The sequence below is a fragment of the Microtus ochrogaster genome, chromosome X (genome assembly GCF_000317375.1).
Source record: "Microtus ochrogaster isolate Prairie Vole_2 chromosome X, MicOch1.0, whole genome shotgun sequence".
In the NCBI taxonomy this organism is placed as follows: domain Eukaryota; kingdom Metazoa; phylum Chordata; class Mammalia; order Rodentia; family Cricetidae; genus Microtus; species Microtus ochrogaster.
Genome location: NC_022026.1, coordinates 38,132,390 through 38,155,323, shown reverse-complemented (window position 1 = coordinate 38,155,323; position 22,934 = coordinate 38,132,390). Strand labels below are relative to the sequence as shown.

Genomic DNA, 22,934 nt, shown 5'->3' with positions numbered 1-22,934 from the left:
AATGCCTCCATAGGATTGTCCTGTAGGCCAATCTGGAGAGCATTTTCTTGACTGATGATTGATATTCAAGGGCCCAGCCCACTATAAGTGGGGCCACCCCTGGAGAGAGGCAGAGACCTGCATCAGAGCACTGGACTAAGCTCCCAAAGTTCAGTTGAAGAGTGGGGGGAGTGAGAATATAAGCAAAGAGGTCAAGACCATGATATATAAACCCACTGAAACAGTTTACCTGAGCTAATGGGAGCTCAGACAGGGAAGGAAGCAGCATAGGTCCAACTAGGCCCTCTGAATGTGGGTGACAGTTGTATGGCTGGGGCAGACTGCAGGACCACTGGCAGTGAGACCAGGATTTATTCCTACTGCTTATACTGGCTTTTGTGGAACCCATTCTCTTTGGATGAATACCTTGATCAGCCTAGATATAGTGGAGAGGGCCTTGGACCTTCCCCAAAGCAATGTGCCTTACCCTCTCTGAGGAGGGTGAGGGGGGTTAGGTAGAGAGAAAAGGATGAGGGGAGGGAGTGGGGATGAGATTGGTATGTAAAATGAAAAAGATTGTTTACTTCTTAAAAGTAAATAAAAAGAAAATATGTAAGTTTTTTAAAAAAGAAAGAAAATAGGCTGAGCAAGATGAAATAAACCCTTTCCTCCCCAAGGTGTTTTTAGCTATAGCAATAGAAACCCTAAGACACTGTTAAAATCATCTGACACTCTTGCAAAGGACCCAGGTTCCATTTGCAGCATCTACATGGCAGCTCACAGTATCTGTAACTCTACTTCCATGAGTTCTGACACCCTATTCTGGACCATTCCGGCCCTGTACACATGTGATGCACATATATACATGCAGGCAAAATACCCATACATATAAAACAAATAAATCTTTAAAAAATAAAAAAAAGGGCTAGAGAGATGGTTCAGAGGCTAAGAGCACTGACTGTTCTTCCTGAGGTCCTGAGTTCAATTCCCAGCAACCACATGGTGGCTCAAAACCATCTATAATGAGATCTGGTATCCTCTTCAGGCCTGGAAACATACAGACAGACAGAACACTGCATATATAATAAATAAATCTAAAAAAATATAAAAATGAAATAAAGCAAACTGGGTGTGGTGGCACATGCCTTTAGTTCCAGTACTCTGTAAGGAGAAGCAGAGGAAGGTAAATCTCTCTGAGTTTGAGGCCAGCATGGGCTACACAGCAAGTTCTAGGACTGCCAGGGCTACACAGTGAGACAGTATCTCAAAACAGAAAACTGTCTCAAAAAAAAAGAAAACAAGTAAATAAATAAAGCATACTCATCTTTGAATTAAATATCAAGGAGATAAAACCAAAAGTGAAAGTCAAGAAAACAGAGCAGAGGAGATGTTAATTTAACAGGAACACTTGATCATCATAAACCCTGCAAAATTCATTAAGAAGGCCAACGAAGCTTATGATATGCACTGTAAGCCACTTGATATACTTGCTGTTGTTGACTGACCACTCAATCTTCACAGCTGCCCTCTCTAGTAGTATACAATAGTCAAGAAGCTTGACACAACCAAAGTCTCCCAAAGTACTAACTTCCGAACTGAGCAAACAGCTGTCAACAAAGTACATGCCTAAGTTCCATCCCCAGAACCCAGTTTTAAGAAGTCATGTGTGGTGGTATATGTTTGTAATCCCAGTGTTAGAGAGGCAGAGACAGGTGCATCCTGGCCTTTATTTGCCAGTCATTCACTTGCCTAGCCTACCTGGCAAGCTGCAGACTAGTGAGAGGTCCCATCTTAAAAAAAAAAAGATGGACAGGGACTGATAAAATGGCTCAACAGGTAAACACGACTGTAGCCAATCCTGATGACATGAGTTCAGTCCCTTAGACCTGAATGATGGAAAGAGAAAACCAACTTTGTCCTCTGATGTCCATAAGCACACCATGGCACATGCGTATCCATACATAAACACAGAATGAGAAAGACTCATACACACAGTAGATAGACAGATAAAGTGGTGGAGAGCTCCTGAGGAATGACACCCAAGACTGTCCTCTGGCTTCCCTGTATACTCACACACACATGTATATCCTTGTAAACATGTGCACACACATGCACATCCTAACTTTGGAGTCTGGGGATTGTCTCAGTGGTAGTGCTCTTGCCTAGCATGTGTAAAGTCGTGGGTTCAATCTGTAGCGACACTCACACATACACACAGAGTAATATATACATATATCATTGTTTTAAAAAATACATATTATTGTAGACGTCTTTACTGTAGACTTATTGTATAGCTAACAACTTATCTTTTGGTGAAAAATAAACATATTGTACTGGAGACTGAACCAAGACCTCATGCATGCTAGACAAGTACTCTACTCACTGATATATACCTTCAGTTTTGATAGTGAGTTTCCATTTTGTTGACTGAGTTCTCAGAAAGTAAGTTCTTTCAAGCTAAGGTGCACTTGGCTTTGTATCTCCCTCCCAAGCCTAGCTCAATACTAGCTTAAAGAGCAACTAGATACTCTAAGGTATTTTCTGTACTCACCATTTTGACCTGAAGATCAAGCAATTTTCTCACGCGAAATGGTTTGACTAGAAAACAGAAAAAAAGAGGTTCTAAGCATTTGCCTCAGCAAAAGAAGTCAGTTATACTTAACCACCATGCAATTCATATAATTTCTTTTTACAACACATTAAAAATATAAATACCTCCTTAGTTAAGCTACTATGCAGATATTTTAGATAAAAGTACTAAAAAAAAGCAATTTTTAGAAAATGAATGCTGTCACCTAATGCCAATAGTTTTTTAAGCTTAAAAAGGACCAAACAAATGCTGACGATATGAACGAAAGTAAGATGTCTGCAATGAAAACACTCACCATTCTCTTTTTTAGTCAGTACATATAACAAATGGCACACATGGGGGCACTGTTAAAATATAAAAAAACAAGAAAAATGACAATGTTATTTGAACAAAATAACACCATGTCCTCCTCAAATGTCAATCATATCCTAAGTAAAACAACTTTAGGGCTATATTGAACGATAGCTTTACAAAGCATTCTCTTATTACACAATAGGCTGAGCATTCTTTATCAAAAATCCTTGACACCAGAAGTGAATATACACTGAGATACTTCCATGTATTTAATGAAAAAGCTAAAGGATGATACCCAACAAGCTGGATTGTGGTAGTACACACCTTTAATCCCAGCACTTGGGAAGCAGAGGCAGGCAGATCTCTGTGAGTTCGAGGCCAGCCTGGTCTACAGAATGAGTTACAGGACAGGCTCCACAGTTACACAAAGAAACCTTGTCTTGGGGGGAAAAAAATTAAAAAAAAAAGATACCCAACATAAAATTCACCAGGGATTTATATACACACTATAGGGACAGCTTGAAGAGAAATTTACACATTGACTTTAATGTGTCTATTTTAACTGTGGCTTGTTGCATGAAGCAAGGAATTTTCTACTTTTTCTCTTTGTGAGGTATATGCCCACATGTGTACAAGTACATGCACATACATGCAGTAATTTAAATCCTAGAGGCCAGATTTAAATTGCTGAATGCTTTCAATTTCAGATTCTCAGACTAGGCATGCTTAACCTGTATGTGACAGTGATTTTTTAGAAAATAGCTTCAACTGGCAACAAGATGAGTGGAAATTTTTTTTGTTTTGCCTTTTATTTAACTTTTTGAAGATCTACTTTTAGCATGTAAGACTGCTTAGCTGGGTGTATAGATGTGCACCACATGCCCACCTGGCACCCACGGAGGCCAGAAGAGGGCGCTGGACCTTCTGAAACTAGAGTTACAGATAGCTGTGAGCCATCATGTAGGTGTTAGGCACTAAATCCAAGTCCTCCACAAGAGCAACAAATACTCTTAACTGCTGAGTCATCCCTCCAGCCCAATATTTTTGTTTTAAAATATAAAAACAATAAGACAAGTTTGAACAAAATTTTAACAAAAATTTCCTTAGAAAAAGAAAATGTGGTATTTATATACAATGGGATTGTTTAGTCATAAAGGAAAATGAAAACATGTTACTTGCAAGAAAAGGGATGGACTAGAAGATTACCATACTGAGAGAATTAAGCTAGTTTCAGAAATGAATCTTCCAATTGCTCTCATATGTGGATCATAAATTTTTACAGATACATAAAATCATGTACATATATATGACTTGAAAGTAAAGCAAAAATGTCTAGGGGAACAATGTGAATTGATTAATGAGGAGGAGGGTAAGAAACAGGCAAGGCAGAAAAGTATGGGGGAACATGCTCACTATGTAATACACACTTGTATGAAAATGTCCTTATGTAATACAGCAAGCACCATGTACAATGAACATATATAACAAAAACTTCCAAAACTAAATTATGTGTTTCTTTCAATACTAGTTCATATTTACTAAGATACAAACTTATAACTTTTATCCTCAGGGCTGGAGTGATGGTTCAGGGGCTAAGAACATTTGTTCTTTTGTGTGTGTGTGTTAGAAAACTGGTTCTTTTTTAAATTTTTTTTATTTATTAAAAATTTCCACCTCCCATTTCCCTCCCACTCCCCCCACCCTCCCAAATATTTGTTCTTCCAAAGGACCCCAGTTTGAGTCCCAGCACACAACAAAGCAGCTCCCAATCATCTGTCACTCCAATTCCAGAGCATCCAATGCCCACTCTAACTTCCTTGGGCTCTTGTATGCACACAGTGCACATATATACAACCAAATACACACAAATACATAATGTTTATCCTGGTTCTCCACTTTAAAGTATTTTATTCTGTTGTTTATTATTCAAAATATCATTTTCAGTGATGCCTCATTTTCCATTGTTAGATATAATGCATATGCACAGGGCTCTGCACATGTTGAGTAAAAGCTCCGTCTCTGTGTTATAAATCCTGCCAAACAGACCATAATTTATGTAATAACTTGGTCTACAGTCTGGCAAATATGACCCACTCAATACATTTTTTACTAAATTATTGAGACTAATCTTCATTTTTAGTGTTCATCTGCTGAAGATGTAGTTCACTTGGTAAGGAGTTTGCCTAGCATGCACAAAGTCCTGGTTTTAAATACAGATTTGGTGGTCTAGACCTGTAATCCCAGCACTCTGGTAGTAGAAACAGGAGGATCAGAAGTTTAAGACCTTTTTCAGCTACATAGTGCATAGAAGATACATGAGACCTTAGCTTGGATGGATGGATGGATGGATGGATGGATGGATGGATGGATGGACGGACGGACAGACGGGCGGATGCATGTGTGTATGCCATTCCCATTCACTTATGTCTTGTCCACAGCTAGTTTGAAACTACACTAGTTGTAAATGGGATAGTATGGCCATCATATGTAAAACATTTACTTCTGGGCTTTTAAGGAAAGTTTGTCAACACTTGCTCTCAATGACCAAAAGTGAAAAAAATCAATTATAGCCGGGTGTGGTGGTTTATGACTTTAACCCCAGCACCTGGGAGACAGAGGCAGGTAGATCTCTCTGTGAGTTCAAGGCCAGCCTGGCCTACAAAGTGAGTTCCACAACAGCCAGAGCTACATAGTGAGATCCCTGTCTCAAAAAAGAAAAAGTCAACTATTTAATGGAAACAGAGAAGGAACAGAGCTGGAAAAAGGCCCAGCAGATAAAAGCTCATGCTGTACAAACCTGATGGCTTGAGATTAATCCCTAGACCTAACAGTGGAAGGAAAGAACCAATCTCCAGACCTCCGATCTTGGCATGTTCACAGTGGTAAGTGCACAACCACACCTGCACATATGAATCACAGCCACCCATATGCATGCATGGGCACACACACACCCACACACACACACACACACACACACACACAAATCATACCTGAAATTTTTAAATGATACTTTTAAAAATTGACATATTAGTAGTCGTTGCCCTATAATCTGAAGTATAACATATTCTATACTGCTTTTTCTGCACTTAGAAATGGATTGAGATAGACTCCAAGTGTAATTATAAGAAGAAGAAAAAATTAGATTTCGGTACAAATTCATTACCTCCCACCCCTAGGATATGAACCATTAGCAACACTATACATCATGTTGAATACAAAATGAGTGCCACACAATGGCTGGCCTCAGGCTCCAGCCAGTATCACAGTGAATCTGACATTCTCCTTTAATCACATCTAGAAAGGAAAACTCCATATGCAGTCACCATCGGAGTTGCCTTGATGGCAAATATTTAACTGCCACGTCTGAGTCACCGCAGCGTCAAAATCCTATCAAACTCAATGGAAATGACTTTTTAAAACTATTTCTTCTAAATGCTAAATCCTGCTGCTATCCATGATGACTCACATCTATAATCCCAGCACTGAGAAGGCAGAAATATAGCAAATTCAAGGCTCTCCTGGACTATGCAGGATACTGTCTCAAACAAGCGAAAAAATAACAGAAAATGGGGTCAGAGAGGACTCAGCAGGTTAAAATTATTTGCTGCTTAAGCCTGATGACCTGAGTTTGATCCCTGGAACCTACAGTGGAAGGAGAGACCAAGTCCTCAAAGCTGTTTGTTCTCTGGCATTCCGTGCCCACCACGGTGGGTACACACCCAAACTCACACACATGCATTATAAACACAGCATAATTTTTAAAAATTTTTCAAAAAAAGAAAAAAACTTTAGAGCCTTTCTCCATGTTTGTTGAGCTGGCTCATATTTACACAAATGTAGTCACTTAGGGAAAAAACCTAGAGGGGCTGGAAAGTCATCTCAGTGATTAAGAATGCTTGCTGCTCTTGCAGAGGACCTGAGTTTGGTTCCTACCATCCACGTGGCAGCTCAAAACTGTAAGTCCAGTACCAGGGGACCTAAGGCCCTCTTCTGACCTCCAGGGGCACTAGGCGCATATGATACATATACATACATGCAGACAAAATGCTCATACACTTAATTAAATAAAACCTTTTTACAAAAATCATAGAAACATTGCTCTCATTTTAAAAAGCCAGCCATGATCAAGCAAAATAGCTCAGCAGGTAAAGTTAGCTGTTGCCAAGTCTGATGCCCTGGGTTCAATATACTTAACTCACATGATAGAAAGAGTAAATTAACTAACTCCAGAAAGTTGCCCTCCAACCTCTACACACATTGTTGTGGAATGCACACCCACATATCATATACACACAAAATAAATAAAATGTAAGGGGCAGAAAATGGCTCAGCACGTAAAGGTACCTGCTACCCAGACTAACAAGTGTACAGTCCCCAGGAGCCACATGATGGAAGTGGTCGATCAACCCCCTCAAGCTGTCCTCTGATTTCCACACATGTGCCTCGACATGTGGATACACACACATTAAAAAAAAATCTGTGTCTTAAAGCAATAAGAGAAAATACTTCATTTAAAAGGAGGCAGGAGAAATGGCTCAGTGGTTAAATGTACTCCTTGCTCTTTCCGAGGACCCATATCAAGTAGCTCACACTTTCCATTACTGTATCCCCAGGAGACACAACACCCTAATCTGGCCTTTGAGGGCTCCCACAATACATAGTATTCATTCACAATGACATGCACATAAATAAAAATGACCAAATAAATCTTAACAAAATTCAAAATAAAACAAGCTAGTTCTAAAAGACCACATATTACATGGTTCCTTTAATATTTACAAAAAAGTAGTGAACATGTTCTAAAACTGACTATGCTAATAAATACATTTCCCTATGCCTACACACAAAAAAATCAATGAGTTATATGCATTATCTTGCAAGTTCTGAGTATTTTTGAAACGTGGTTTTGTTGGCTGTCTTAATTATTTTCTGTTGTTTTGATAAGACACCACGACTAAGGCAACTTAGAGAAGAAAGGGTTTGTTTATTTAAAGCGTGCGCCGCCACCACCCAGCCTGAACTTTTTTTTTAAATGCCTACTGTGTTCTGACTACATTGTGTGTCTAGACAGAACATGTGTGCAGTGCCTATAGAGGCCAGAAGAGGGCACCTGATCCCCTGAAACTGGTAACAGATCAACACTGAAGACAGTTTTGATCTACTGTGTAAGTGTTGGGAATTGAATCCATTTCCCACGAAAGAGCAACTGAGCCATCTCTCTAGCTTCATAATTCAATTCTTAAATTGTTACCTTCATGTGATTTCTTTAATTCCCTTGCTACATTTTTACATTACTAAACTATAGAAAGCTAAATTTTTAGCCGAGGCAGTTTGGAGAAATGGCTCAGTGGTTAAGACCACCTGTTGCACGGGGCGGTGGTGGTGCACGCCTTTAATCCCAGCACTCGGGAGGCAGAGGCAGGCAGATCTCTGTGAGTTTGAAACCAGCCTGGTCTACAAGAGCTAGTTTCAGGACAGGCTCCAAAGCTACAGAGAAACCCTGTCTTGAAACCCCCCCCCCCAAAAAAAGACCATTTGTACACAGGTTCAATTCCCAGTACCCATATGGCAGCTCACAACTGTCTATAACTCTAGGTTCAGGGGATCCAACACACTCTTCTGAACTCCATGGGCACCAAGCCTTCAGGCAGAACATAGACATACATGTGAACAAAACACTTGTAGAAATAAAATAAGTAAATCTTTAATAAAAATAAACCTATTCCTACCTAGTACAAGGCAAGAAACAAGATGTAGCATGAATTTTCATATGCATGAATTCTATTTCCAAAGTGAGAGGAATTCAGTCAGGTATGTATGTACATTATGTGGTCTACAAACTGATTGTCCTTGAAAATTTTCTAGGTAGTGAATAGGTTGATTTCTTGGCATTACCAATGTCTTCAAAGGGATAATTATGCTATTTAATCAAAAAATAAGTTATTTGCAACCTTTAAGATAGTGTTCTCCTTCTCATGGATTCTGATGTAGTTTTTGCAGTGTCAAGAAAATTAAGAGTAAGTCACCCAAAGGACTCTGCTGATGTGGTTTAAAAGGGAAAATAGCAATCACTGAACTAAATCAACAAAACTCTATCTGTACCATTATTTCCTTAAAAGAAAATATACAGCAAATATCACAGATTTGTTAATCTGTGAGACAGTGCAGCGAAGATCTCTGCTGTGTAATTCTTTCTACTTTTTTGTATTCTTAGTATATCTTGAAATAAGCATGGAACACACATTAAGGGGCATGGCAATATACAGAAAAATAGTATTCGACTGAAGCGCAAGGCTGTTCAGTGTTTACTTACCAGTGCATCATCTTGCAAGGAAGCAAAAAAGAAGCCATAGAGCAAATTAATTTGCTTCTTATGATCAATAAAGTCAAACATCGCGACCAACCATCGATAAAAAAGCACCTGTTGACAGAGAAAATGTGTCTTTAGAGAATGTAACTAATTGTGGAGGAAGAGCTTTAATCTCTCCTCGGCACTAGTTTAAAAGATACTAGCACCAAGTAGGATAATAGATTTTTATTTCTTAGTAAAAATTTCTGTTTGAACAGGGTCCTTTTATCAAGCTACATTGTTCTGAAACCACAGGTCTTGTACAAAGGGCCACTGCCATTACTCCATAAGTGGTTCTTCTTTGCTAGCCCTTAAGTAGGTTCTAAAGGACTTATCATCAAAGTATCTAAAAGATTACCTTGGTATTACCAGAGCACTTGCCAACACAGAGCCAAGATACCGCCTTAACCACAGAATCTTCTGATATGAGAGTTTCTGGAATCATGCACTTTAATATCCGTATGCTTATAGCATTCCCTGGGGGGAAAACACTCTAAATTAAACTGGATTTCAGTCTCAATTGTTCCTTTACTATGGTCATAACTCTCTAAAACAAACTAAAAAGCAAATTATTTTGTGTGTGTGTACGTGTCCACATGAGTGCAGACATGTGTGCCTAAAAGTATGCATCTGTATGGAAGCCAAAGCTTGATGGTATTGTCTTTCTGTCGCCTTGCTTTTTCAAAATTATCTTTATTGGATGATTTTATGTATATGGCTATTTTGCCTGCACGTGTGTTTGTGTACCCTGTGCCTGCAGGGCCCACTGAGGTCAAAATAGGGCACTGGACCCCCTGGAAATGGAGTTTAAAAATGTTGTGAACTGCCATTGGGTGCTAGGAATCAAACCTGGGTCCTCTGGAAGAAGAGCAAGTGTCCTTAACCACTGACCCCATCTACCTTACTTTTTTATGTACATGGTATTTTGCCTGCATCTATGTCTGTGTGAGGATGCCAGATCCCCTAGAACTGGAATTACAGACAGTGTGAACTGCTATGTGGGTACTGGGAATGGAACCCAGGTCCTTTGGAAGAACCGCCAAGACTCTTAACTGCTAAGTCATCTTAACCACTGAGCTGTCATTCCAGCCCCACTTACTTTTTGAGACAGGGCCTGTCAATGAACCTGGAACTCGCAGACTCAGATAGACTGGCTAGTCATCGAGTCCTATGGATTCTCTGGTTTCCATCTCCTCAGTGCTGGAATCACAGATACATGCCTCTGCCTAGGCTTTCTCTCTCTCTCTCTCTCTCTCTCTCTCTCTCTCTCTCTCTCTCTCTCCCTCACTCCCTCCCTATTTATCCATCTATCTCTCTATGTAAGGGTAATCTTGTTTGCATAAGTGTATGTGCCGTGTAGTTAGACCTAGCCATGCCCACTTAGCATTAAAAAAACACTCCTGGTCAAAAAAATAATTACAGATACAAATGCAATAAGAACAAATTCAGATTTTGAAAAAGACCTCTAAATGGGTCACAGTATGTTTAAAAAAATGTACGTAGGCTTGGAAGAAAGAGTATAGAGAGTTATAAAAAGAAATGGTTTTTTTAAAAAAAAAACAAAGTCTTTAAAGAGACAGAGTACAGACAGTCATAGATAAAAGGAATAAAGAAAAATAAGCCATATAAAAATAATATATACACAGAGAGTCTAAATTATGTATATTATTGTGTTTTCTTTAATTTTTTTGTTTTTGTTTGGTTGGTTGGTTTAGGTATTTTTGAGACAGGGGTTCTCTGTAGCTTTGGAGCCTGTTCTGGAACTAGCTCTTGTAGATCAGGCTGGCCTTGAACTCACAGAGATCCACTTGCCTCCCAAGTGCTGGGATTAAGGCGTGTGCCAACACCACCTGGCCTTTAAATTTTTTGAATGTGAAAAAGCTAAGCACTAAGAGACATTTCATGGTATGGGGCTGCTAAGCTAAACCAACATTTATATTTAAAAGGTATCTTGACTTCAAAATTTGGGTCTAGAGAGGCAGTGGTGCTGCACACCTTTAATCCCACCACTCAGGAGGCAGAGGTGGGAGGATCTCTGTGTGGTCTACAGGAGCTAGTTCCAGGACAGGCTCCAAAGCTACAGAGAAACCCTGTCTCAAAAAACAAACAAAAAATTTGGGTCTAAAAATATGTTGCTTTGGCAAAGAGGTTCTACTTTTATTTCCACAGAGGATGAGAACCTGTGGATTCCTTCTAGACTAATGTGGTTTGATGGACAAAGACCCACTCCCGAAAGGTTGCTGTGAACACCCCCGAAAAATTACTTTGCCCAACAAAAAGCAGAAATCAGTTTGGAGAGAACTACGCCCAAATTTCCAAATATTGTTTATTAATGTTTCTTTACATTTAAAGGGGGATATGCTATAGAGATCAATACTTTGCACTAGTACGGATCTTGGTTTATTGATAGAAATTTTAGGTCAATTAGTTAGGCTTTCTATATGTACAGAGATATATTTCACATAGATAATTATTCTCCAAACCTTTCAAAGACTAGAGAATACGGCATTTAAAATATTTTAAGAACTTAGGACTTTTCATGACAGTGAGACACATCTGTTTCTGGCAGCACAGATCTACTTTAAGAGAATGATAAGCATCAGAGAGACTCCTCATGGAGTTTGTTAGCCATTTGGACAAGAAACTGCTCTTGCCTGAACTGTTTGACTTGACTTGCAGGACCCATAGAAAAATGACTGCTGACATTGCCTAAAGAAGGTGAAATAGTCTTTCGGGGTTCCTGCTTCAGGAAAGAGTCTGCCAGACATTCTGCAGGACACAGAAGAAAGTGACTGACAAACTGCTAATATAGGTGGAACTGTCTTTGAAATTTCCTGATCATGGACAAGTCTACTAGATACTATGGGTCTATAGGCTGAAGATGGGTGCTCCAAAGATACAGAAGAACTGTCAATTCTAGAGTTTTGGAAGTTGCTGACAATGCACTTCCTGTTTACTTAGGTAATATTATATCCTTTTGGAGTCTTTCACGGAGTTGAGGAATAGATAGTTAAAGTTATAGTTTTCCTTAGTTATGATAAAAGATAAAGTAGGTATAAATGTTGTAACTTTAATTCTTGCTTGATATCTGTCTTGTTATATGTAATTTTACTATGTTAAAATTAAAATCTTCCTTTTTATTTAGACAGAAAAGGGGAGGGGATATGGAAAGTCCTTCTGTATATGTGTTGCTTTTATTGGTTAATGAATAAAGAAACTGTTTTGGGCAGTGGCTTAGCAGAATAGATCTAGGTGGGAAAAACTAAATTTAATGCTGGGAGAAAGAAGGTGGAGTCAGGAAGAAGCCATGTAGCCTTCAGAGGGGAAAGACGTGAGCTGCCAGCTGGAACCTTGCCAGTAGGCCACAATCCTCATGGTAAAAATAAAATAGAAATGGGTTAATTTAAGATATAAGAGCTAGCTAGAAATATGCTTAAGCTATTGGCCAATCAGTATTGCAAATAATATAGTTTCTGTGTTTTTATTTTTGGGTCTGAGTGGCTGGGGAACAATCAAGCAGCCTCCACCAACTCTCTCTCTCTCTCTCTCTCTCTCTCTCTCTCTCTCTCTCTAAGGGTATTTTGTCTGCATAAATGTATATGTATCATGTGTATCTGAGGCCCAAAGTATGTGTCAGAGCCCTAGGACTAGAGTTATAAAGGTCTAGGTGCCATGTAAGTACTAGGAATTAAACCCAGGACCTTTGGAAATGCAGCTAGTGCTCTTAACTACTGAGTCATCTGTCTAGCCCCTTGCCCTTGACTTTTAAGTGAGTATTGGGAATTTAAACGCAAGTACTTACTCATTCTTACATCCCAAGTACTTTGCCTACTGAGCCATCACCCCAGCTCCTAAATCAAATTATTTAACCCAAATACATCTATTATAAAAAGAAGGTTAAGGAACCAAGTCTAGTGGCACATGCCATTAATCCCAGCACTTGGGAGGCAGAGACAGGTGGATCTCTGAGTTCAAGCCCAACCTGGTCTACAGAATGAGTTCCAAGGCAGTCAGGTATACACAGAGAAACCCTGTCTCAAAAAGGTTAGGGAAGAGCTGAAGAGCTGATTATGGAGGTATAGACTGTAAACCTAGCACTCAAGAAGTGGAGGCAAGAGGATCTTAAGTTTGAGGCTAGTGTGAGCCATGTAGCAAGACATTGTCTCAAAAAGAAGAAATGAGAAAAGAGCTTCCTTTTAAGGTAATTAAAATAATTAGTAATTAGATAATTTTGGAGAATGCAGGACTCATTGAATATGCAAAAGCTACAATGTGGATGCTTTTTCCATTACTAGGGCTTAAACCTAGAGACTCATGCATGTTAGGCAAGCCCTCTTACTGTGCCACATCCTCACTCCAATACATTCCATTTTTAAAGCATCATGAATTTTAATAGTATGTGAATTATACTTCAATATTAAAAAGCCTTTCCACCTATCAGTGGTGGCACACACCTTTAATCCCAGCACTCAAGAGACAGAGGCAGCCGTATTTCTGTGAAGGCCAGCCCAGTCTACAGAGACAGTTTTAGAACATCCAAGGATACACAGAGAAACTCTGCCTCAAAAAAGCCTTTCAATCACAAGGAACAAAGTGGTTTTCACTTTAATTTTGCAATGACACAATAGATTATTATTAATGGTTAAACCCACTGACAGGCATTTTCATGAGTTGTTGCATTTAAAAATTTTCTGAAAGGGCAGGGCATGATGACTCAGGCTGCTGTTCTCAGAACTAGTAAGGCAGAAGCAGGTTGATCTAAGTGTAGAGGTCAGAGGCCAACTAGTGGGAGAATGGGAACTGGTTCTCTTCGTTCACTATGTGGGTCCCAGGGACTGAACTCAAGTCATCAGGCTTGCATGCAGGTCTAATGAGTCAGATCAAATGAATATTAAAATGAAGATAAGCTATTCTGAATGCCTGAACATGGGTGAGAGAAAGCTACAAGTAAATAGAACACTGATCAAGTGATATTTCTAAGCCTGTCCTGTACTTAGGATAGGAAACACAAAAGAGAAAAGCATCTTAACTACCAGGATCAGAGATAGTGGAATAAAAACAGTATAAATAGGAACTTGTCAGGTAAGTAAACCTAAAGCAATGAAACATACTTGATCCTTTAAAGTCCCTCTTTGAAAAACCTCCAATGACATCAAGCACACACATGGTATACATACATACATTCAAGCAAAAACACTCATACACATAGAATAAAATAAACAAATCTTTAAAAAAAAAAAGCCTGGGTGTGGTGGTGCATATCTCTATTCCCAACACTTGAGAGGCAGAGGCAGGAGGATCAAAGCAAATTTAAGATCACCCTCATCTTCTTAGCAAATTCTAAGTCAACTTCAGGTATCTTTTTGTGTGTCTCTCTGTGTGTATGTACTTCTTTTTGTTTTCTGTTTGCTTGTATATTTTGTTTATTTGCCTGTTTGTTTTCTTTCTCTTTTTTTGGTTTTTCAAAGCAGGGTTTCTCTGTAGCTCTGTCCTGGAACTAGCTCTGTAGACCAGGCTGGTCTCGAACTCACAGAGATCCGCCTGCCTCTGCCTCCCGAGTGCTGGGATTACAGGCGTGCGCCACCACCGCCCAGCGCATGTTTGTGAGAGAGAAAGAAGGTGTGGAGTGGGACAGGTAGGGAAGCGGGAATAATATGGGAAGAGATGAAGGAGGAAAACCATGATTAGAATATACTGTAGAAAAATATTATTTTCAATAAAAAACAAAAGCAAAACAGACACAGTACATTTTCTTTGGAAAGAAAAAAGAAACAAATAAAACCCAAAAACTGTCTAAATGGCAAAACTAACAGGAAACTAATAACAAATATATCAGTTCAACATACCAAACTTGCCACTGAGTGCCACATTTAGTAAAATATCAATTGCTTCTGGAGCTAAGCCATTTTTCCAAGCCACGTTTTCCACAGTTTTCAAGTGTTTTTCCAACATTGTATTTTTATTGAGTGAAGTTTTCTTGGGACCTGGAAAAAGAAACAATATTAAACAAGTAGACCTTGGACAATCTTTCAGTGCTCATCCTCAATAATTACAACCTAGGGACTCATTAAAGGAATAGATTTATGCAATAACTGTCTTCCTCTAAAAAAACAAAAAATAAAACAAGCAAATTAAAAACCTTGAGAACCTATATATTACTCAGTGCTTAGCAACAATAGAATCTTCAGTGAAGAAAACATCCCTCATGCCCTGACAGCACAGTATATATTGAAATATACTATATCACAATGTATTATATACTTTAGACAAAACAAAACATCTCTCCAGCATAGTGGCTGGAAGATACTGTGATCACCTCAGAATCTTTACAAAATACTAATACTTATCATGTACTCTTAAGACATCTGATTTTGTTGATATGGGATGTATATATGTGTATACACACACACACACACACACACACACACACACACACACACACACACACACACACACACATATAAACATTCAACTTTAATTAAAACCTCTTTCAATATTAGGACAATTCCAAAATTTTACTAGAAATCTTTATTTGTGTATATACACGAGCATGTGTGTACCTATGAGTGTGTGAGCCATGTGTAAGGTTGAGTGTGAAGGAGAATTTGATGCTAGGAATCTTCCTCTATCACTTGCCACCTTATATTTTTGGAGACAAGGATTCTCAGTGAACTTGGAACTCACCAATTCAGCTAGACTACCTGGCCAATAAGCTATAGGGAGTGTCCTATCTCTGCCACCCCAGTGTTGGCATTACAAGCACATAAACCATGCCAAGATTTTTACATACTTTGAACTTAGGTCCTTATACGTACAAAGCAAGCTCTTCTTCAACTGGACCATCTCCCAAGCCTACCTAGATGTCATTCAAAAGTCACAGTGCCAGGTTACATCCCATAGCAACAAAATCAGATGTCTAAGAATAAACGATAAGAATTAGTATGTTTTAAAGATTCTGAAGTGATCACAGTGTCTGCTAACCACTATGTTAGGAAAATGTTTTGTTTTGTCTATAGTATATAAATGTTGTCATATAGTAACTTCTTGATAAGTGACTATTAGATAAAAATTTGAATAAACAAAAACATCTTTCCCTTTAAAAGCATTTAAGGCTGGACATGATGGTGTGCACCTTTAATCTCAGCAGTCAGGAAGAAGCAACAGGAGAACCTCTCTGAGTCTGAAACCAACCTGGTCTACAAAGCAATTTCCAGGACAGCCAGGGCTACACAGTGAAACCCTATCTCAAAAAAAAAAATATCTTTAAAAAAGACAAAAATTATTTTTGGACAGGTTCCTACTCTTACTCCCTGTGTTGGGATTACAGATATGTCTGCCACTGCATCCAGAAATTAGGACCGAAATATTTTTAGAGAGAAATAGGAATTTCGGGGCTTAGGCTGGGGTTGTAGCTCAGATTCGAGAATGCTGGGTACTACCACCAGCTCCACATAAACCAGGCATGGCAATGCACACCTGTAATCTCAGCAATCAAGTTAGAGGCCACCCTCTGCTGCATAGTGAGTTCAAGGCCAGCCTCAGATACATAGAGACCGGTCTCAATAAAAAAAAAGTAAATAAAATAAACTGCACTTTCATAAGGAAAATCATCTGCCTTTACCTTTCTGGAAGTATCCTACTGCTATCTGCAGGTCATCTTCGTCTTGATCATCAGCATGTTTAGGATCTTCCATTGAACTGCTTTCTTTCAAGACACTCTTCGAGTTGCCCGATTTCTCTTTTACCTTCCAGGCTAAGAGACTGGTCTGAAAAGTATTACTACCTTGAGAAATTCTGTTTTGGAGCTCAGAGCTTCTGGTTTTCCTTTGAGTTGCCATCACTGTATATATGTTCTAAACAAAAACAAATACCAAGTTACTATTACCCAGCCAGAGACAATGACCATATTTGTCTGCATTCCCATGTGCAACAGGTATTCAATGACAGGAGACAATTAACCCATAGGCTTTTTTAGAAAGTCCTTGACCTGAACAGCAATAGATTCATAACTGCCAATGTAATATATATTAGCTAAACTTTTAAAATGGCTATATTTTTAAGTACAAAACCATCCCATCTCATAATTGCAATATTTTCCTACTCCTATTTTATCTACCCCTCCTTGATTTTGCTTTCGATCTTTACACTGTCTTTTTTGTCAGTAGTATGTTAAAATTGCACAGTTAAAAAAGCTAACTAGGGCTGGAGAGATGGCTCAGAGGTTAATAGAACTGACTGCTGTTCTGGAGGTCCTGAGTTCAATTCCCAGCAACCACATGGTAGCTCACAATCATCCGTAATGAGGTCCGGTGCTCAGAACACTATATTCATAATAAATAAATTTAAAAAAAAGCTAACTAATATCCTCTTGGCTATGGGAAGTAGACAAAATTGCTGGGGAGAAAATTGGGATCTTGGGGGTGGGGGGATGGGGGTAAGGGGAGATGGGGAGAGAAAAGGGAGAAGGGGAAGATGGGGGAACTTGGGGAAAAAGGATGATTGGGATAAAGGAAGGTTGGATAGGGGAGCATGGAAGCACAATTCTTAGTTAAGGGAGCCATCTTAGGGTTGGTAAGAGACTTGAACCTAGAGTGGCTCCCAGGAGCCCAAGGGGTGTCCCCAGTTAGTTCCTTGGGCAGCTGAGGATAGGGAACCTGAAATGACCCTATCCTATAGCAATACTGACGAATATCTTGCATATCACCATAGAACATTCATCTGGTGATGGATGGAGATAGAGACAGAAACCCACACTGGAGCACTGGACTGAGCTCTCAAGGTCCCAATGAGGAGCAGAAGGAAGGAGAACATGAGCAAGGAAGTCAGAACCACGAGGGGTGCACCCACCCACTGAGACAGTGGGGCTGATCTATTGGGAGCTCACCAAGGCCAGCTGGACTGTGACTGAAAGAGCATGGGATAAAACAGGACTCTCTGAACATGGCGAACAATGAGGGCTGATGAGAAGCCAAGGACAATGGCACGGACAGGGTTTTGATCCTACTTAATGTGCTGGCTTTGTGGGAGCCTAGCCAGTTTGGATGTTCACCTTCCTAGATATGGACGGAGGGGGGAGGACCTTGGACTTTCCACAGGGCAGGGAACCCTGACTGCTCTTTGGACTGGAGAGGGAGGGGGAGAGGAGTCGGGGAGGGGCAGAAGGGTGGGAGGGGGAGGGAAATGGGAGGCTGGGAGGAGGCTGAAACTTTTTTTTTCCTTTTCTCAATAAAAATAAAAAAAAGAAGAGTATTCTGTGGCTGCTGGGAATTGGTGCCACATGAAATATGTTTAGTCCTTTAAAAAATGCTCAGTCTCTTACGTTGGAGAAGTCATTGCTGGGTGACATGGAGTCATAGATTCTTATTTCTGAGTGAGGCCTGAAAGGATATTTCGTGGCACCAACCAAGCATTGGCTGTTCCAAATCCTTTGATAATCAGCACATTTAACCCTGTTGTGGGCTCAATTGTATGCCCTTCAAACTTACACGTGGAGTTCATCACCTTTATTCACAGGTTTTCACTAGTAACCCAGGTTGGCCCAGACTTGTCTTGAATTGATGATTATCCTCCTGCTTCAGCTTCCCAAATGCTGTGTGAGGTATAGCCCTTCACACCAAGCTTCAGATATTTCCTATGGTTCTGTATCTGGCTGTCCTTCCAAAGATCAGGCCAAACAAGCTTCTTCAAATCTCAGCTGGGGGCAAGAAATGTTTGAAAAATGACTTAATGGCTTCTGCCAAGAATAAAAATCTGTAGAACTGATGTGTACAGTTTGGACCTCAGAGGACAAACCTGAACTATGACTGCTTACAAAATGTGTATTCTTAGACGTATAGGCCAGAGAATGTTATTTCCAATTTCTATAACCTTTGTAATCTACAGAACTCACCAAAATATGGTTCTCAAAAATTAGACCTTTATTATTTTAATTTCTGAAAGTCAGACCTAGAAAGAACTCAGCCCCGCTGTGGGACGTGAGATTCTGTTGATGGAAACACCTTCCCCACAGCCAGTACGTCACCAGCCCACAGGTGGAAGGTGGAAATCAGCGGAAGTGAATTATACAAACTCTGTTTGTAGAGACGTTTTTGCCACTTCCAGCCTTTCCGTTTGTCTTTAGACCCCGCTCTGAGCACCCAAATAAGTACCCTGCAATGCTGTTGATCTGTAGCCATCATTATAACAAATACAGTTCTTGAATACTTTGTGGTCATGAGTGGAATATTATTATTGGTTTTCTGTAAGAATCTTGCAGGATGATGTAACAAATAAAGCTTTCTTGTTGTGGGGAAAAAAAAACCTAACTAATGCCCAGGGTAGCAATATTATCCATTTTATCCATTTATTAATTCACACACTCAATAAATACTATGCATCATCATCTTTATGCCAAACACAGTCTACTTAGTTACCAGGGCTGTAAAAATAAAACATCATGGTACCTGAATTCATGAACCCTACACTGGGGGACAGGGGTTGTAAACCAAGGACCCAGTAAGTAACAAGTGCAGTGAAGAGACAGAAATGAGGTGGAGTAGGAATCGAATTTTGAGTATGTGTCCAGAGAAAGCCTCTTGTGGTGGTTTGAATGAGAATGCCCCCCAGGCCCATATATTTGAATACATGATCCCCAGTTGGTAGAACTATCTGGGAATGACTAGGAGGTGTGGCCTTGTTGGAGGAAAATGAGTCACTGAGGGTGGGCTTTGAGACTTCAAAACTCCACACCATTCCCACTTAGTTGTCTGCCTTGTGCCTGTGGATAAGATATAAGCTCTCAGCTACTGTTCCAGGACTGTGCCTGTCTGCCACAATGATTGCATGGGTTCTGCTACCCCGTGTAATAGTTAAGTCTCAAATTAAATGTTTTCTTTTATAAGTTGCCTTGCTCATGGTGTCTCTTCACCAAGAAAGAAGAAAAGTAATTAAGACAGCCCTCTTTCGTGACCCCTAAGGAAGATGAAATCTAAGTGCCAAGAAGGAGTGGGCCATTTGAAGGTACAGGGGAAGAGTATTTGATGAGAAGAAAAATGGAAAACATCCAAGCAAGAAAGAAATTTGGATATTAATGAAAACGTGTCAACACCAGTGTGAACAGTTTGGATCAAAAGAGTTAAAGTGTAACGTGAGAGTCAGAACTGTAACAGGGGAGATCATATTGGGTCTTCTAGGCAAAGAGTAAGGACTCTGACTTTTCAGTATCAAACCACGGGAGAGAAAACGCAAGACCATTTTTTTTTCTGTAATGTAGAGACTAGAGTTCAGAAGTGTTGAGAAACCACTTACCAGGCTTTGCCAAAGAAAGATGACTGGCCAGCAGTAGGTCTAAGTAGGGTAAAAAAAGACTCACATGTCCTATGAGATACTCGGTGCAGGAGCATATATACCTGGGTAGACTGTTAAAAAGATAAAACAAAGAATTAGACACAGACATGAGGGAAACCAAGAATAATAAGGAACCAAGACTGGCTTCTAAGTTTTTATCTTCAAGTAGGAAAATCTACGGGAACAGATGGAATGACATTCAGTCTCTTCCCCCTAGAACAGATGAGACCAGGGCAAGAGAACACATAATAAGTTCAAGACAGAAGGAGGGGAGGTCTGGTGACAAGAGCATCCTACTTAAGAAGGGTCAGGAAGCAGATTAGGACCCCCACTGGGCGAACTGCTCCAGCGCCACGGGGTGGTTCAACTCACGGCCCTCCCTCCCCACCTAACAGCGAAACAGGCAAACAACTCCCCGACTAGGCCTATCCCTGAGACCACAGAGGAAAATCTGATGCCCGTTTCCTTTTCAGAGTTAGTTTTACCCTCGCCGGTCGCGGTATTGCAGATCTCAGTGCCACCCTGGCCGGAGTCGCCCAGCACCTCACCCTAAGAACTTCGGCACTGGTCACCTCACCCTAAGAACTTGGGCACTGGTCCTCCAGCTCCCAAAAGCCGCCTCCGAGATTCAAAGGCGCCAGCCCCGCCCCGCGCATGCGCTTCGGGGGAGCCCGCAACGGCGGGGGAAGCGAGTTCAGCCGAAAACTAATTGGTTTGAGTGTAGCTCTGAGGCGGGAGGTGGCGCGCGCGCCAGCGGAGAAAGACGCGCCTCAATGACGCAGAGTGACTGGCCCCACCCACGGAGGCCTGGGGTGGGCCCCAGCCGGCTGTCGCTACTGGAAGTCAGTTGATTGACCGGTGGTGGTCTCTGAGTTCTGGGGTTTGCAGCGGTCATTGTGAGTGGAACAGTGCTAAGTGACTTGGCATTGAATTTAACGTGGTAAAGTGTGGTTTTCATTTTGCCCACATTGACCCCAAATGTCGGGGCTTGGAATCTGCAGAAAAATGTAAAACTGAAAACTTGACAATAAAGGCGGTTCTTCCATATGTTGTCTGTCGCTTTCCCGTGGAGTTCGAGGTGGAGGTCGGGGGAAATGGACAGTAAGAGAAAAATCACAAGATCTGCCTGCTTTTGACAGAAGATGGGTACAAATAAATTTACTAAAAACAGCCAGGCGGTGGTGGCACACGCCTTTAACCCCAGCATTTGGAAGACAGAGGCGGGCAGATCTCTGTGAGTTCGAGGCCAGCCTAGTCTACAGAGTGAGTTCCAGGACAGTCAGGGCTACACAGAGAAACCCTGCCTCGAAAAAAATAAAAAATTCTGGGTCAGCTGTTAATCCATCTTGAAAGTGGCTGTCAACGTGTAAATAGTCCTAACCTTGAAGAACTAACTGACCTTAAACTAGCTAAAGCAGCAATAAGAACTTAGTACATGATCTAACTTTAGCCCCTAATTTAATCTCTACTGAACTAGGAATAAAAGCCAGAGTGGAGGCTGGAGCCTGTAATCCAGCACAGGAGAGACTGAGAGAGAAGGACCACCGAAGGAGGACTGTCTGGGCTACAGTGTGACCTTGTCTTAAAAAAGAAAAAAGAAAGTTAGGAAAAAAGGAGGAATTTAGAAATGTAATTAATGCCTCTCAGCGACTTGAGGCCATAAGATTATTATGAACTTTATGCAAAATTCTACAGGAAAAACTTGCCATCTCAGACAAGCATAAATAACCGAGGATTAACTTGAAGTATTTGATATAGACTTCAGCAAAAACGACTACCACATCTAACATGGTTTTAGAGTAGTTTGACAAACTCATTTACTCATGCATAAAAATTGAGACTGTCCATTTTTTCTGATAGCTGCTCTTTAGCAAAATTGAAATTTTTATTGAGCCATTTTTCATGCATTTAATGATTTAATACACTCAAATAAGTGTAAACTGGACAGGATTGAAGGCTTCACCCTCCTTTTCGCAGATGAAATGGTACCCTAAGTGATGAAATAACTTACCTAACGTGACAAATTTGTGACAGTACAGCTTGTCACTTTGTGGACACAGTGTAGTAAAAGACACTGTTTCATATTTATTTAATGAACCCTTGGGTTTTTTTCTGAAATAATATTTCATCTTTTCCTCTGACTCACTCAATAAAGGCCTTCCTAAACCTGGAGATAGTATTGGGATCTAAGGCTTTATCCTAAGACTCTAAGGCTTCTCCTCTTACATGGTAACATCAAAAAAGCATGAAGGAAGCCGGGCGGTGGTGGTGTATGCCTTTAACCCCAAGCACTCCAGGAGGCAAAGGCAGGCAGATCTCTGTGAGTTCAAGGCCAGCCTGGTCTACAAGAGCTAGTTCCAGGACAGTTAGGGCTGTTACACAGAGAAACCCTGTCTC

General features: G+C 40.3%; 1 protein-coding gene across 1 annotated transcript in view; it reads right to left on the bottom strand.

The window, feature by feature from the left end:
* Positions 1 to 21,160, bottom strand: part of Cenpi (centromere protein I) — a 73,555-nt gene extending 52,395 nt beyond the window's left edge. The window contains exons 1-9 of the mRNA XM_005358684.3: positions 21,023 to 21,160; positions 20,499 to 20,608; positions 18,698 to 18,906; positions 16,834 to 17,065; positions 15,059 to 15,196; positions 9,571 to 9,689; positions 9,177 to 9,284; positions 2,865 to 2,913; positions 2,531 to 2,577 (exon numbers count right to left, since the gene is read on the bottom strand). Of these exons, the coding sequence (XP_005358741.1) occupies positions 2,531 to 2,577; positions 2,865 to 2,913; positions 9,177 to 9,284; positions 9,571 to 9,689; positions 15,059 to 15,196; positions 16,834 to 17,050 (678 nt within the window). The 5' untranslated portion in view covers positions 17,051 to 17,065; positions 18,698 to 18,906; positions 20,499 to 20,608; positions 21,023 to 21,160. The remainder of the gene's footprint in view (positions 1 to 2,530; positions 2,578 to 2,864; positions 2,914 to 9,176; positions 9,285 to 9,570; positions 9,690 to 15,058; positions 15,197 to 16,833; positions 17,066 to 18,697; positions 18,907 to 20,498; positions 20,609 to 21,022) is intronic.
* Positions 21,161 to 22,934: the final 1,774 nt, after the last annotated feature.